Source organism: Colossoma macropomum, unplaced genomic scaffold (assembly GCF_904425465.1).
Source record: "Colossoma macropomum unplaced genomic scaffold, Colossoma_macropomum, whole genome shotgun sequence".
Classification (NCBI taxonomy): Eukaryota; Metazoa; Chordata; class Actinopteri; order Characiformes; family Serrasalmidae; genus Colossoma; species Colossoma macropomum.
In genome coordinates, this window is record NW_023494787.1 from 47,574,983 (window position 1) to 47,592,462 (window position 17,480).

General features: G+C 39.5%; 1 protein-coding gene across 4 annotated transcripts in view; it reads left to right on the plus strand.

Annotated features, from left to right (window-relative positions):
* nfatc1 (nuclear factor of activated T cells 1) overlaps nt 1-17,480 on the plus strand; it is a 108,707-nt gene that overhangs the window by 30,107 nt on the left and 61,120 nt on the right. For all 4 annotated transcript variants that reach the window (XM_036567614.1, XM_036567615.1, XM_036567613.1 and 1 more), the window contains 2 exons: nt 3,257-3,429; nt 6,723-6,863. In XM_036567614.1, the coding sequence (XP_036423507.1) occupies nt 3,257-3,429; nt 6,723-6,863 (314 nt within the window). The remainder of the gene's footprint in view (nt 1-3,256; nt 3,430-6,722; nt 6,864-17,480) is intronic.

A 17,480-nucleotide genomic window follows, 5' to 3' on the forward strand; every position in this document is an offset into this window, starting at 1 on the left:
TATAGTCCAGCTCGATACGCAGAAGCAGAAAGGAAAGTTTCTGAGAGCACGCCAACGTCATCTGAAGATTCAGGTTTTGAAATGATAAATAATTCACAAACAGATTCACAGGATAGATTTTAAAGCTCTGCTACTACTTTTTAAGCTCTAAATGACCTTAAAGCACCGCTTACATCACAAAGTGTCTGTCTGTTTATGTTCCAGCATGTGATTTTAGATCTGCAGATACTGACCTTCTGCAAAAACGGTAAAATACAGACAACATGGAGAGACTCGTTCAGTTATTCTACTTCTAAACTGTGGAGCTCAAGTTCGCCTTTTATCAGACAGTCAAGCTCAGAGCTCACTTTTAAGAAACATCTAAAAACGTCTTTCTTTAACGCAGCATTTCATTAAAACTATGTCTCGTGGTTTTTTATCTTTTAATTTGATCTGTGTCATTTTCTTATATGATTCTAAATTAATACTTATAATTTCTTGTATTACTGTTAAGCCTTACCACCTGTCTGTAAAGCACTTTGAGCTGCCGCCGGCATAAAAAGTGCTATATAAATAAAAATTACTATTATTATTATTATTATTATTATTATTACAAATGACTGCCAAAGAATAACAAAAAATAATAGAATCTGTTGTTTTGGATGGCCAGTCATTCCCTCTGTTGTTGCAGACAATGGATGTTGTGGCACATATTGTAGCCTAATATAATAATCTTAATACACTTATTTGATGTAAACTGTTTTTATTCATTTTTAGCTTTTTTCAGCTTTTGGTTTTGTTTGTCACCCATAGATTTTCATTTCTGGTGCATCGCTGTATCTAGTAGCAGCTAAAGTCCTGATCTGAATCCACTCCTTGTTTTATTACATGTTCTCAGCTCTAAGTAGTGAATGTTTCAGAAATGCATGTGCGGGTGTTGGTGGAGCCCCAGCTCAGTGGGTTTCCCTCCCAGAAGCTGCAGGGCTCGTGTTACAGGAGGCCTCAGGATGTGAGCGGAGCCTCTGACAGGGCGCTGGGGTCTGGCGGCTGAGTCCTGCAGTAGCAGCCTGACCAGCTCAGCACTTTTCTCTCCCGCTTTAATGGATGGATTACTCACTCAGCTTATATAAAAACCCAAACCCCTCCGTATCCTCTTTCAGTCTTTTAGAAAGGCATTCCAGCGAGCAGTGGCTAGATATGTTTCTAATACAGTTGTGAAAAAATAATGAGTCCCCATGTCAGAGGTAATACAATATAAGGTTGTTATATCAGAATGAAGTATTTTATTTCATGGTTTTCAGAGGGAATTGGGCACAGACTGAGGAAAATAGTTCTAAATCTATCAAATGCCTCTTAATTCTGCCACTTTACATGCTGTTGTAATACACGCAGTCCATGTTACAGTCGTATGTGAACGTTTGGGCGCCCCTGGTCAAATTACGTTTGAAAATAAGTTAACACATCCTCTACAGGGAGCACAATTCTTACATTTTAATGCATAATTAGTGTTTATTTGCTGAATTTATATGCATATATATTAAATTCGGCATAATATGTATAAATTCATTGTTTAAAAATTTTGCTGTAAAACTTTCATAAAATGCCATATGCCAAACTTACAATCTGACCAGGGATATCCAAACCTTTGCATATGATTATGTACTTTTTCAAACAATCTCATTAAAGTTAATATGTTGCAATTTAGGATCCTTTTTGTTGGTTCTTGTGCATCTGATGGTTTCCTCATATGTTTTTTTCTAGACTTTTTGGTTTTGCCTGAAAAAAAAATCACGTTTAACAAAATAATAACACTTTATTTGAAGTCTGTCTACATAGAGATTTTATAACATATGTATAAACATTGAATAATGCATTTATAAAGCAATACTTCAGTAATCATGAATAGCTCATACAGATAATCACAAAACATAAGATATTTTGTGAAGTAACTGACATTGCATTAACAAGTTAAACTATTGCATTAAACTAAGATGAGCATTGTTTATAACACTGTTATGAAGCGTCATTGCCTAGTAATGAACTAGTGGGGGGGGGGATCTCTGTCAAAAATGAGTTAAGTAAAAGTGGAAGTCTAGATAGAACTATAATTCTATTTGAGTTGAAATACAAAGGAACTGAACTGTAAATGTGCTTAAGCTTTAAAAGTAGAGATTTATAGGTTGATATGAAGGAAAATGATCACTTGGGATCAGGGGCGTCAACTAGAACTAGAACCAACAAATTCTAATCTTAACTAGACCTCTACACTCTTAAAAAATGGTTCTATAAGGGTTCTTTAGTAGAGAAAATGATTCTATAAAGAACCATGAACACTCAAAGAACCCTTTGCTTAATTAAAGGGTTAGGGTTAGATGGTTCTATATAGAATCTTTTTGAAAAAGGTTCTATATAGCACCCAAAAGGGTTCTTCTACTGTGATAAGCTTGACATCGTAACAATAGCAGAACCTTTCGGGTGCTATATAGAACCCTTTTCAGAAAGGTTCTCTATAGAACCAGCTATAACACATTCTGAAGAACCCTTGCATTATGCATAGAACCTTTTAATCATGCACTCATTCAATTCTTTATAGAAACCATTTTCTTTACTAAAGAACCCTTAAAGAACCATATTTTTAGAGATTGTACCTCTATACATTCAATTACCAGGCAGTGATGCTTCATAACAGTGTTATAATGGAAACATTTGTCCATCACATTAGTTTAAGCCCTCTTATGTGAATACAAGCATCTTATGTCACTTTGTTATTAACAAATGCTCATGTATTGCTTTATAAATACATTATTCCATGCTTATGCATGTGTTATGAAGCCCCTATTTAGGTAGCCTTCAATTAAAGTGTTGGGATATCGACTGTATAGTGACTTTATGGCTGTCTACCATTACCACAAATGTGGTGATGGTTACATTTGAATCCGCTTAAGGTGACTGAAGCTTGTGCGTGTTTAATGGAAGAAACACTTTGGACAAGTTGTAATAGCGTCTTTGTGGAAAGCAGAGGTCGGAGGCTGAGTGAAGGAGAGAGAGGACGTTTATGAAGTGTTCAGTGAAAGCTCATGAGTGCCATGAAAATGAGAATTATAGCCAAAAGAGGCACTTTGGCAGGAACGTCAATCTAAGAGCACAACAGCCTATGTTCAGCTTTGGATTTGCAAAATGTAAAACCAAACTGTCTATTGAACCAATGTCCAGCAGTGCGTCTTAGATTTGACATTAAAAAGGATTCATAGATGTTTTTCTCTGCATGTTTGTGTAGAATTGACTGCGCTGGAATCCTCAAACTGCGGAACTCGGACATCGAGCTGAGGAAAGGTGAGACGGACATCGGGCGGAAGAACACGCGCGTCAGGATGGTGTTCCGCGTCCACATTAACCAGCCCAATGGCAGGACGGTGTCTCTGCAGGTGGCATCCAACCCCATTGAGTGCTGTAAGTCAACATACAGTGCCTACATAACTACAGAGAACACTAGTCAGAATTAGTACTGTGTGATATGGACAGTTACAGACTTTTTTGCATTGCAATACATTTAAATGAAATCCATTGATGTGAGATGATTAAAGATCGCATTTATTTGACTAGAACTATTTATGTTTGTTGGAGACATATGAATAGCAAATTCATTAATGATCTATTAGAGGCTTATTGTAGCTGTCGGTGATCTCAGTATTGCAAAGACTAATACTGTGATAGCAGTACTCAAATAGTATATATCGGACAGCTTTAGTTTTAATCCACATTATGAATAAATCATCCTCTACACTCTCAGAAATAAAGGTACTAAACTGTCACATCTCAGTACCTTTAGTCAGGGAACATAACTGAACCATAATCCACTGGAATTATATTTTCTAAGCTGTACTGACTCCACACACCCCGTCTCATCTCCAGGACTTTTATCGTTCTGTTTTAAAACATTCGGTTATGAAAAGGTACAAATATGTACTTTTCACCTCGAATTTTTTTTTTAAGGTTCATAATTGGACCTTAAAACCACTGTTGTACCTTTGAGGGAACATTTACATTGTTTGTACATTGATGGATGAAAAATGTACCTGCACAGCACCTTTATTTCTAACAGTGTACAGATAACAGACTCAAATACTCAAATTTAGTGCATATGTTTTTTTCTTAACATATTGGCAAAAAATAAAGCATACAGTGTAAAATGTGCAGTAACTTATGCACAGGCCGAATTTTATACATATTTTTTCCCCAATATGTTAAATTCAGCAAATAAACAGTAACTGTGCAATAAAATATGCAGTTTGGTCTCTATAGAGTATATAGTGCTAACTCATTTTCACTTAGAAAACATATTTTCACCACCAGAAACATATAAATTGACAAGGGGAGTTCAAACTTTTGCATATGACTGTATAAACCCAAGCTATGAACATTAATAATGCAGTTTTCAGTCCTTCACATGAGACTTTTGCCCATTAAACACAGCAGAAGTGATAGAATTTACAGTTATAGTCTCATAAATAGGTGTTCAGTGTTTTTTAGCACATTAACTATCTTCTTTTCTTCAGCTGTTGAGCTCTTAACTTTCACGACCACTGAAGGTTTTTTGTACATTTTAGTTTTCTAATGTCAGTTTTTGGCGCTGGCGTTTGCCAGAAGCTGTCATATAGTGTGAGGTAAATGAAAGGGATCATTACACAATAAGAACAGCTCATAAACAGAGGAATTTCTGGTGCATAGCCAAGCACTTACTGAAAACAGCAGCAATATGAAACATATCAGGGAAGCGAGAGCTTGCCAGGTTTTATTTGCGTGCTCTTTTAGAACTGTTTTTTAGCCCAGTGGCTTCCGTGATCAAAACTTTGGAAGATCGTTCAACTGTAGGTTTGGGCAATATGGTAAAAATGTAACACAACAGTGTTGCAATATACACACATTTTCACAATACAAACAAAATAATGGAGCCGTGTTTGGTAAGGCTATGCAAAATGATCAGTTACTGTCATTAAAACTCAACAAGGAGCAGAAGTTACTGATGCTAGTTTTCTTGGACCAAAATCCTCAAGCTTTGAAGATTGCAAAAATCTTTGCTGAATTTAACACATTGGAAATAGAAATAAAACATAAAGGGTGGCCTGTGCAAAAGTTATGGCACATTTTATTTTTTATGTCTTATTTTTTCCAATATGTTAAACTCAAATTCATAGAAATTCTGCACTAAAATTGGCAGAAGCATTTAGTATTTGTAGAGGATGTGTTAATATGTAATTGGACCAGGAGTGTCTAAACTTTTGCATAAAACTGTATCATTTAGCCCAACCCAAATAGATCCCACTACAGTCCCACACTCTTAAATATGAGAGGTCAGCTCAACTCAAAATGATATAGTAACTGATTTCATGGCTTTTCTTTAGTTGACTCAACTTGAGGACACACAACTTGAGTTTACACAACTCAAATTTCTTAGTTGAGTCAAAGGTTCTCTTAATTTGTTAGTTCTGCATCTCAGTGAGGAAAATAAAATGAACTTTCTTTTTTTTTTTTTTACATTCCCCACCAGCCAGGTCTCTTTCCATCACACAATCCTTTTAGACATTTTTCCTCTTGCATATGTACTTATGGATTGCTGTGCATCACTGGGGCTTAAACTCACAACCTGCTATTGGGGTGTCGGCTTAGTCCACTGCACCACTCAGGAACACATGAAGCAGCTCAGATTGTGTGTCTACAAATGTTTAATACACTGGAGAAAATATTAGTTGTTTCAACTTTAAAGCATGGCATCGTCTCATGTGGTGCAACTGTCTAATAATCTAATCCCAACATCAGGAGGTTGTGAGTTTAAATCCCAGCAATGCCACAGCTGTTATATCTGGAAGCCCAAGAGGAAAATATGCCAGATAGGACTGTGTGATAGAAGGAGCGCCAGCTAGTGGGGAAACTGAGTAAAAAACGCAAATTCAGTTTGTTTATCTGACTGAGACGCAGACCTAGAAACAGTAGCTGGGAGAGTTTTTGACTCAACTAAGAAGTTTGAGTTGTGTGAACTCTGGTGTCCTCAACTTGAGTCAACTCAAGAAAAGCCATGAAATCAGTTACTATATCATTTTAAGTTGAGCAGACCTCTCATTTTTTACAGTGCAGACAAATACAGAAGAAAACCTGTGGAGCCAAACCAATTGTTGAAGCCACAACCAGAACTTTATAATAATGATAATATTAAGGCTGTAGGAAACATGTTTTTGCCTTTTATGACAGTGTGCCAGACGTTATGTTGCAAATATTTATTTAGGTCTTAAAGCGGTTTCAGAAAGGTCACTTTTGAATTTGGTCATACTTGATAATCCATTACAGATGACTCATTACTTCTTTCAAACTGCAATGGGATTACTTTACTGATACATCCTGGAAAAGTAATCCCCTTTCTCATTTACTTCTGTACTAACAGACACAGCAATCCTAACATACAAGGGAAAACCCAGCAGTCCTTTCCAATAGCCAATCACAGTAAACATCATTTAAAAGGCCAGTCACTATCTCAGCCTTTGTCAATGACACAGCCAGTTATGATTGATAAAAAATCATAAACAGCTGGTGCTGTTTAAAAACCGAGTAGTTAGTCAGTACAGTTTGAAAACAGCTGCTTCAAATTCCTCAAAATAAAACCTTTATGAATAAAGTTGTAAAGCTTGCAGAGCTGATTCTGAATGTAAATCACACTTTAACACTCTTTTTGTATGCGTTTGTGTGGTTAGCCCAGCGCTCTGCACAGGAGCTGCCTCTGGTGGATAGACAGAGTGTGGAGAGCTGTCCAGCCTCAGGAGGAGAGAGGATGGTCCTCAGTGGACATAACTTCCAGCCCGATTCCAAGGTGGTGTTTGTGGAGAAAGCACAAGGTAGGAGAACTCTTTGGAACTGCAGCAGTGCTTTTGTAGGACGCGATTGCTGGAATAATGGATTTAGTCTAGTCTTGACCCTCTCGGCTCCATCTAGGAGCATTTGAGGATGATGGTGGAGCTCTGTTTGGCTCTGTGCTGGACGAGAGGGTTTATATGTTATGATTACTGGGTGTCTACGTTTTACTGTCATAACCTAAACTTGGTAACACTTTCTATGAATGTCACCTTTGTAAGCATCTATAAACACATTTATAACATGTTATAATGTATTCATAAGGCATTATAAACATGGTTATAAATATTTATTAAAAAGAATTACACTGGATTACACTTTATAGCCATGTTTATTATACATTATGAATTGTTAATATAATGCATTATAAATAGTGTTAATAACATGTTATACTGTCAGTGCCAAAGAAGTCAGTCCCAGCTTGGAGAGTGTAAAGTAAAGACAAATACCAAGCTAACGGTGGTGTACATTACCTTTCCCACACTGGGTAAAACACTGATGGCAGCTCTAGTTTAAACTCTGACATTTGAAGCCTGTAATGTGCTTTACTGTGAATGTTTTAGTGTTTCAGTAAATCCTTCAGTAAATACTTCAACTTGAAGCCTCACTCTGAACACTGGAGGAGGCTTTAGTCCAGTACGCTTCACTTTACTTAGAGCAGACAAATACCACTTATGAGCTCTTATAATTTGTTATGATCAGTACTTATAATGTATTATGTTAACAGTTCATAATGCATAATAAGCATGGCTATAACGTATAATGCATTTTTATAAATATTTATAGCTATGTCTATAATGTCTTATGAATGCATTATAATATATGAATATGTTTATAGATGCTTACAAAGGTGACATTCATAGAAAGTGTTACCCTAAACTTTGCCAGTTTATCAGGCACTTTGTGCCTAAATTTATTGGCCATTTTGAGTAATATTTTTAATAATCTGGCGACTGGCAAGCTGCTCTTGTGGCAACCGGCAGCAGATGTGCTGTGTCTATGTGTTTGTTTTTTCAAGTTTCATGTTAAGTTCAATTTGAAGGTGAAACAGCCTCATAGTGGTGGCTGACAAATTGTGCATAGCAGCAAATGGGCTTCAGTTAATAATTGTGTAAAGTTGGCCTATTTATGCTCATGAGAAGCAGAAAGTGCAACCAACTTCTAAGACTGAGCTTTGGAGGTAATACTTGGAGAAATTTTCCTGCAGATTTCTTTGAAAAAGTGAAAGCAACTGCTTGGAAAACAGTAGAAGCTGTAAAGATAAAGAGTGGGATAAATACTGAAAAAATTATATAATATTTAGTTGTTGACATAATTTTCTGTTAAATATAGTATGTATGCTATCTGGTTTTTTTTTTGTCCTGATACTGAAAAATGAATAACAAATAGTAATGCATATGCTGTTTTGACTGGAAATTACATAAGTGAAGGGTGGTCTCTGAGACAGTGATGTAGGACAACCTTTACAGAACATTAGCTCAAATCCCACTGAACTTAAAGAACGTAGGGTGGAGCGTAGACTCGCTACATAATGCTTAGATTTCAGTTTAAAATGCTACGTCATTAAATTTGTGCTAATTGAAAAGAGTCAGATTAGAAACAACAAAAAATAGCCACCATGCTAAAGTTAGCTTGATTACACAACAAAGCACCTGATCTCACTTAACAGTATGACCTTGCAGACATATACAAAATAAAAGTCATTTTAAATGAATAACACACTGTAAATGTAGGTGTTTTGACAAAAAACTGTTACTGTTTCTTAATAGGTTGAATGAGATTTTTACCTGCATCCTCTAAAGTTCAACCTCAGAAAGGCTACTACAAAAACATGCGTTTGTGGTCAGCAGTATACATCTGCTTCACCCCTACTCCACCTCCATTCATCATTTGTAAGAATCCACCATAGGACCATGTCACGTAGGAGGCAATGATGCTGGATGCAAGTACGAGTTGCTTTTATTTAAATGTAGGTTTTTGAGATTTAATAGAGTCCAGAAACTGAGTAGCAGAGGTTCATAGAACAGACAAGTCCATGATGAAACAAAACAGAGGAAAACAAAACTAAACTAGAAATAAAACCTAACAACAAGACCAGTGAAAACAAGCAACAGCAACAAAGTAACATAGACAATACAAAACAAAGGGACTGAGCAAACACTGAGGGGAAACAAGAAACACCTGGGACTAATAAGAGGGCGTGGCTACAGACTACAGGCAGGTGGAACAGGTGACAAGGGGCAGGACCAGGGAGGAGACAGACCAAAACAACGACAAAGGCACATGGCACAAGGGCACATGGCAGACATAAACAAAAACACATGGCACTGGGAAACCAAGACAACCAAGAAAACCAAGGATAAAACAGAGAGAGACAAGAATGGAACAAGACAGGATGTTACAGACCACCACTGACCAGATGTTGCTAAAATACTAGTGGCCATTAATGTTGGCTCTATCATTGGCAGATCACAAGTTCGATGCCACAGCTATCTGTGACCAGGACTCCAAAACAACATAATCTCTCTCTCTCTCTCTCTCTCTCTCTCTCTCTCTCTCTCTCTCTCTCTCTCTCTCTCTCTCTGGGTGGGTAGGATGGTTCTCCATTTCCTCCCATCACTCAGCATGGTGCTAGCCATCAGTGGGGTCTGTTAGTCGGCAGTTAGTGATCTCCTCAAAGCGTGTTGAGCTGTCCAATGACATGAGTGAAAATTGTCTACGACTAAAATTAGGCCGCAGCTTTGCTTAACGCGGCATGCATGCTTGTCTCTTCACCCTTTTTTTTCTCTCTTCTAGCTCTCTCATTGGCTGTTGCCTAAATCACTCATTGAGTAACATCTCTGACCATCTCACAGGAACATTGTGAGTCATAAAAATGAAATGTTTGAAAATGTTGTACGGCCTTTGATCACTGCTGAGCTCAAACGAAGGGCTAAAGATTCCCCTCTTGCACTATCAGATCATCTCCTTCCAATTGAGCTTCCGAGCTGGAAAATCTCCTCAGATTATGAAAATAGGGGTTAAATTTGGGCTAAAAATCCTCTAGTGTAGGCCATCTTTAGATCTACAACCATGCAACTGGTCTAAAACTGCTCCACGAAGAGGTTCCAATCCCTCCGTTTTGCATATGGCATGCCTGGTGAGTAAGACTCATGTCCCGCGCTGTACAGGAAACGCTGATGAATTCCCACCTTCTCTTTCCGACCTTTCAGAAACTTGCTTAAAGTTTGCGCAACGTCTGAATGGAAACCCTGCTGTAAAGTGCGTATCCACACATCGCATGTGTCTGCACGCTCCGTCGCACTGCTTCAGAAAGAAAACCCCTCAGACCACTACCTCCCTCCCTCGCTCCCTCCTCTGCCGTCAAAATATCCCTCTCCCTGCCAGAGTGCCACATGTGGAGCACATTAATGCGCTGTATTTTTAACCCAACAGATTTACATTTCCAGAACTTTCCATTGCCTGTGCAGGCCAGGAATGAAGCACAAGCACAGAATGTGGCAGTCTGCGCTGTCCCCAGTGCCTGGGCGTTTGTTTTGATTTTTTTTCTCTCTCTCCCTTTATTCCTGCCATTTTTTTGCCCTCCTCCTTTTTTTCCATGCGGAAAATAGCAGCGGTAGCCCCCAGCTGTTGATACCTGAGGTTTACAAACAGGGTTCAACTTGACGAGTCAGTGAAAAAAGACAGGACGTACAGGAAAAGGACGAAGCAAAGGGGTTGTAAACATGCTGGATATCCTACAGGCTGTAGAACAAGGCTGAAGGAAGTGCCTCTATTGTTCTACCTGTGAAGAGAGGATCCAAGGACACGGCAGCCAGCTGAGACGGAGTGTTCTAGAACAACATGGGCCGCGTCCTGTTTTAGTGAGCAGAACAAAGAGCTGAGATAGTCATTTAACTCGAAGGTGTATGAATGCACTCAAGCAATTCCAGGTAAATAGTTAAAAAGAGGTTAAAGTTGGAGGTGCAGGTTGTCTCTTGGTCTAGTTATAAACTCTTTGTTACTAAAGTTATATAGAATTACCCAAAATAAGGTGAGGTGTTTAAAAACTCCAGCAGCACTGCTGTGTCTGATCCACTCACACCAGCGCAACACACACTAACACACCACCACCACGTCAGTGTTACTGCAGTGCTGAGAATGATCCACCACCCAAATAGTACCTGCTCTGTGAGGGTCCATGGGGGTCCTGACCACTGAAGAACAGAGTAAAAGGGGGCTAACAAAGTATGCAGAGAAACAGATGGACTACAGTCTGTAACTGTAGAACTACAAAGTGCACCTATATAGTAAGTGGAGCTGATAAAATGGACAATGAGCGCAGAAACTAGAAACAGTACTGTGTAAAATGTATATGTTTTATACATATACATTAAAACATCACATATATTGCACAAATATTTTAATATGAGGAAATATATGTACATATATAGGCAGAAACCATATATTTAACAGGAAATTACTCAGGAGCCTCATTTATTATACAACTTCTATTCTTTTTAGGAGACTCACTTTCAGCTTTTATAAAAATCTGCAGGGATATTTTTCCACCCTCAAAGTTCAGTCTTAGAAGTTGGTTTTGCATTTTCTGCTTCTCACAATCCGAGTAATCCCAAACACATTCAGTGATGTTGAAGTCTGGACTCTGGGGTGGTCAGTCCATTGTTCTGAGAACACCAGCAGCTTCTTTATTTGACTTCCAAGTGTTCTTCTTTTTGGCTACTTTCTTGATTTTCTCCTCTCTCCCAAAGATGAAAGCTTTAAGTGCTGTTGGGGCAGTTTTGGTGTCTACCAGGTCTTCCAGGTGGCTGTTAGGAGTCTCATTTTCTCTGTAGCTTTTATTCATTTTTTAAACTTCAGTTTTGGAAACCCCTGCCTTTTTGTCAATATTATTTTCCTTATGCAAGCATCTTATATCTAATCTACTTAGAAACATCTCTTGAAAAATGAATAGGTAGTACTTAATGGCTGTTTTGACTGGATATGCGTAGCCACGTCCTGATATTGTGTAAAGAAGTGTGTGTGTTGCTGGTGGAGGAAGGGCGTGTGCTCTTGTTTTTGTGAAGAGGGTTTCCCCACGTCTGGCACTAGCTGTGGATTCTTGGGCAATCCTCACATGGAAACTCCCCTATGCCAGCCCACCACCATCAGCTCTCTCCCTCTCTCTCTCTTGCACTCTCTGCCCTGCATGGAATGTACTTTTGCCTCTGTGAGATGTTCATGTAGATCTACCATGAAAGTAAACATCAACAGAAAATTCACATCAGATTTGTAGAGATTTTACTGTTCGTCTTTACGATAGCTTTGGGATGAGTTGGAGTGGTATTTGTGACCTGACCTGTGACTGGATGCAATCAAATCCTCACAGCAGTGTTCCAACATCTAGAGTAAAGCCTTTTCAGAAGAGTAGAGGCTGTTACTGCAGCAAAGGGGGGCAAAGTCCATGTTAATACCCTTCATTTCAGAAGACACACTGAATGAGCAGGTGAAAAACTTTCTTTAGGATATTTATGTGTTTGTTTGATGACATTGAGAGAGAGTAACAGATCAGTTGGTCACATCTGCTAAAGGTAATGAAAGGAGAAAGATAAGAGTGAGTGGGCGCCACAGCCTGAGCACAGCACGAGCTCGAAAGGGAGGGATTGTTTGTGTGCTCTAAGTGAAGGAGAGCGAAAAGGGGACTCCTACAGCCTGACTCATTCCTAGGGAATCTCTCTGTCTCTCCGCCTCCGTCTTTCTCTCTCCCTTCTGTGGGCAACGTGACATTCTGCACTGCTCTACCAGCTGCACTTCAAACATCCAGTGTATCTCTCCAAGGGCTCCAAGAGATAGAAAGTAGGAGCGGAGGACAAAGCGAGAGAGGACCAGTGGAAACGTCAGGCCTGTTTATGTTGAAAGGTTTAGCCCTGTTTGGTCAGACTGAGTTGATTTGAGCTGCGTAAACATTATCTGTAATTGCACTGAAATGATGCTTTGAAAGGGATTAATATTGATTTGATGTTTACTTCTCTCCTGATTACTGCCGATATGTCCATCACAATTCATTTTATTGAAATTGCAGTTTGATTTGAGCTGATTTTTGGCACGTTGTTTATGTGGATAAAGGTAGGAAAGCAGTGATCATGAATTTTTTATGGCGGATTCCAGTTCCAATTTTTTTACAGCCATATTGGCCTCTGGCTGATTTTGTTGGCTGATTTGTGTTATTTTTTTAAAACCCAAAGCTCACATTGTGTGGGCTAAATGAACACATGTAACACACTAAAACATTTCCAGTACTTTTCCAGTTCTTTTAGCCAAAGTCACAGTATAAATAAAATAATAAGCTCTTTAACAGGCCAAACTGGCATTTAAAATTCTTAAACGAAAAGTCACTTGTCTGTTTACAAACTTCCAGTTCCAGTTCCAAATGCAAACAAACAGAAAGCAGTGATTAGCAAATGCGTAGACAAAAACGATATTTAATGTTCCACCTTATCACCTTCTTTGTTTTTTGTAAATCACTGCTGTTGTGACAAAACCTCATCAGCCATTTCTGTCGTTTTTTAGTTTTTAACATAATTTAAAAATTCTTGTTCTCCTTTACATTGTGTGTAAATTTCATGATGAATGGACCAAGACCATGAAAGATATGGCCCAAAATGACTTGGAAAAATGTCTGGTTTCATTGACTTACATTAAAAGTAAAGGATGTTTTATCCTTCTCCTGTAAAGTTACCATTTGGAGATTCAAGGTTTTGTTCTGACAACAGCGAAATATTCCCTCATTGTGAAATTGATGTCTGCAACATGTTCCACAAATTTGGGACAGGGACAGTTTTAGACTAGGAATGTTGTAAAATGTGCAGAAAACAACTTGGTGACAACTTGTCACCTTCTACGATGACTGATACCATCAAAAGATGCAGGGAATCCAAAGCAATCTCTGTGCGTAAAGGGCAAGGCCAAAAACCATAATTGAATGGCAGTGATCTTTGACCCCTCAGACCATTAAAAACCGGCGTGCTTCTGTGATGGCTATACCACATGGTTTAATAGGTCGCTAAACAACGTTCGTCACTGCATCCACAAATGTTAAGACTTCACTATGCACTGCAGAAGCCATGTCAACAATGTCTAGAAACACCGCCGACTTCTCTGGGCTCAAGCTTGTCTGAAATGGACTGATGCGCAGTGGAAATGTACATTGTGGTCATGTTCTTCAGGACAAAGAAGAGAAGCACCATCCAGATTGTTACCAGCATAAAGTTCCAAAGCCAGGGTCTGATGTGGTATAGAGGGTATTAGTAGGTAACTTGCACATCTGTGAAGAAACCAGCTGATAGACACATTTTGGAGCTACATAGATAACATCTTTTTCAGGGACATCCATGCTTACTTGAACGTGGAGACACCAAGCAACATTCAACACGTGTTGCAACAGCATGGCTGCGTAATTAGAGAATGCGGATGCTAGACTGGCCTGCCCGCAGTCTCCCGCTGAATATGTGTGGCGCATTATAAAGCATAAAATATGACAACAATGGCCCGTATAACGGAAGAATGGCGTAAAATTCAACTTAGTGTCTTCAGGCCAGTTTTAATACAAAGAAAGGTGAGGTAACACAGTGGTAAACATGCTCCCTTCCCACCTTTTTTGCACATTTATAAATTAAATCATGAAAAATCATGATTTTGTACTGTTTTCAATGTAATACAGGCCAAACAGAATTTATTAACCACTGCTTTCTATTTTTATAAGCATTTCACATACTGTCCCAATTGTTTTGGAATTAAAGTTTGTGAATAGCATTAACCAAATAAAGTGTTACATTGAAAGTAAAAGCGAGATTCAGCACAATGTGCCATGTATAATTATGCTACAACACTTTGATACAGGTGTCTCATATTATTTACATCTTAAAATTGCGACCAAAATTGAGAAAATAAACTGGCCTATTGCATGTTTGGAGCAAAACCGATTCCGATCTTGTCTGATCCTGACCGTGCATCCTTAGTTAAAGGCTTAGACATAACAGCTTTTGAATGTTTGTGAACTGAAATCAGAGTCTGATTGATTGCAGCTACCATGTTTTCTCTAAACGCAGCGTTTGGTTCAGGCAAAAGGGTAGAATTTCTGACTTCCAAGGGACATAATTCAAAACGTGGCCTGCGCACAGCACATTCTGCTTTCAGCCATCATGTAGAGTTAGGATAACATCAGCAGTGGAGTCATCTGTGGTTGCAGCGTGTGTGTGACTTTGTGAAGATTGCTGTCTCGCTTCTTTGCCCTTAGACATCAGAAGTGCAATCAGATCCCCAGCCGTTCCTCCATTCCCTTTTGTGTTCAGCCCACGCTGATGGCTGCGATAAGACCCTCTTGCAATTTTAGCATTTACTTTACTCCGCAGCTCTCTAAGTTGGCGTTCCTGCACGGCTCTCGATGCTGATGTCGTTGGACCGCTCTGAAAGATGCTGGCACAGCAGTTTGTTGACTTTGTATGTAAATGTGTAATAACAGAACTTAATGGTGTTTGGATTCCCCTTCCATTCAGCCAAGGCCGACGTCTAAGGGAGCTCACGGCCTTTTTTCCGTGGACTGGAGTGAGCATGTGCGCGAGTATGCGTGGGAGGGCGTATTACGGATCAGTGGGGATTCCTAGCAGAGGGAGAAAAAAAGAGAGAGAGAGAGAAAAATAGGCAGACACAAAGAAACTCCCTCATGAGGGAGGAGTGCTTTCACATCTGGACTCGTTGGGCTCACTGGCTGCCCAGCTGCTGAACTACTTTAATGGTCCCCTATTGAGAAGCATTTAAATGCAGTCTTTGTTTACTAATAAAATGCATATTTCTTCATAGTGGAGTTCAAGGACCTGCTGAAGCGCGGATCCACTCCAATATATGAACATATGAATAATGTTGCAGTTGCACATTGACATGCCATTCATTACAACAGGCAAACACTGATGAAACACATTTTAATTTGAAAAACATTTTGATTTAGTTGTTTAGTTGACGTCTATCAGGTACTTCTTATTTAAATATACACTGATCAGGCATAACATTATGACCACCTTGTTTCTACGCTCATTGTCCATTTTATCTGATCCACTTACTATATAGGTGCACTTTGTAGTTCTACAGTTACAGACTGTAGTCCATCTGTTTCTCTGCATACTTTGTTAGCCCCCTTTTACCCTGTTCTTCAGTGGTCAGGACCCCCATGGACCCTCACAGAGCAGGTACTATTTGGGTGGTGGATCATTCTCAGCACTGCAGTAACACTGACGTGGTGGTGGTGTGTTAGTGTGTGTTGTGCTGGTCTGAGTGAATCAGACACAGCAGTGCTGCTGGAGTTTTTAAACACTGTGTCCACTCACTGTCCACTCTATTAGACACTCCTACCTTGTCAGTCCACCTTGTAGATGTTAAGTCAGAGACGATAGCTCATCTGCTGCTGCACAGTTTGTGTTGGTCATCCTCTAGTCCTTCATCAGTGGTCACAGGACGCTGCCCACAGGACGCTGTTGGCTGGATATTTTTGGTTGGTGGACTATTCTCAGTCCAGCAGTGACACTGAGGTGTTTAAAAACTCCAGCAGCACTGCTGTGTCTGATCCACTCAGACCAGCACAACACACACTAACACACCACCTCCACGTCAGTATTACTGCAGTGCCGAGAATGATCCACCACCCAAATAGTACCTGCTCTGTGAGGGTCCAAGGCGGTCCTGAGCACTGAAGAACAGGGTAAAAGGGGGCCAACAAAGTATCAGAGAAACAGATGGACTACAGTCTGTAACTGTAGAACTACAAAGTGCACCTATATAGTAAGTGGAGCTGATAAAATGGACAATGAGTGTAGAAACAAGGAGGTGGTCATAATGTTATGCCTGATCGGTGTAAATGTAGCTAAGCTGAATTGTGATGAACACTTACATTATATGTCCAGACATTCCAGACATCCCCTTATAATAGTGTTGCTTCTTTGAGATGCGTAAACAGACGTTTAATTGGCGCAGGCACAGCTTGTATCATGTCCATAGAAGAGCACTGACTAATAGAATTGGATGCTCTGGAGGTCACCATGCTCAATGCTAACTGTTGGCCAGAGGGGTATAAAATGGAACTGCGTTCTCTGGAGCTCCATCCAAACCTTTGGGAAGAGTTTGAATGCCATTTTAGGCTTGTGAGATTGTGTGCAGTATGCTATCGTCCAGTCACAGCCCACGAAGAAACACCATGTAAGGGCATTTTCAAAATACAAGCTGTGACCTCTGACTGAGATGCTGCATTGAAATCCTGGCCCCTTTCTCCAATAACCAGTTTCAGCATGGCAGATAACGTGGTAGCACTACAGAGAAGCCTGATTAACCCCTTACATGGTCAGGGCTGGTGGGCCCAAAGTTTTGTGACACACTTCTGTAACCTAAGAATAGCTCAACCTGTTTGCATTGAAGTCCTTGTAGTTACTGATTAATAAGCCTTAGTATGTAATAAGCCTGGAATTTTAAGAAGTTAAACTGGAGACCCTTTAACATCCCAGGCTTATTGCATACAAAGGGTTATTACTCAGTAATTAAAGGCACTTCAGTGCAAACTAGTTGAGCTATGCTTAGGT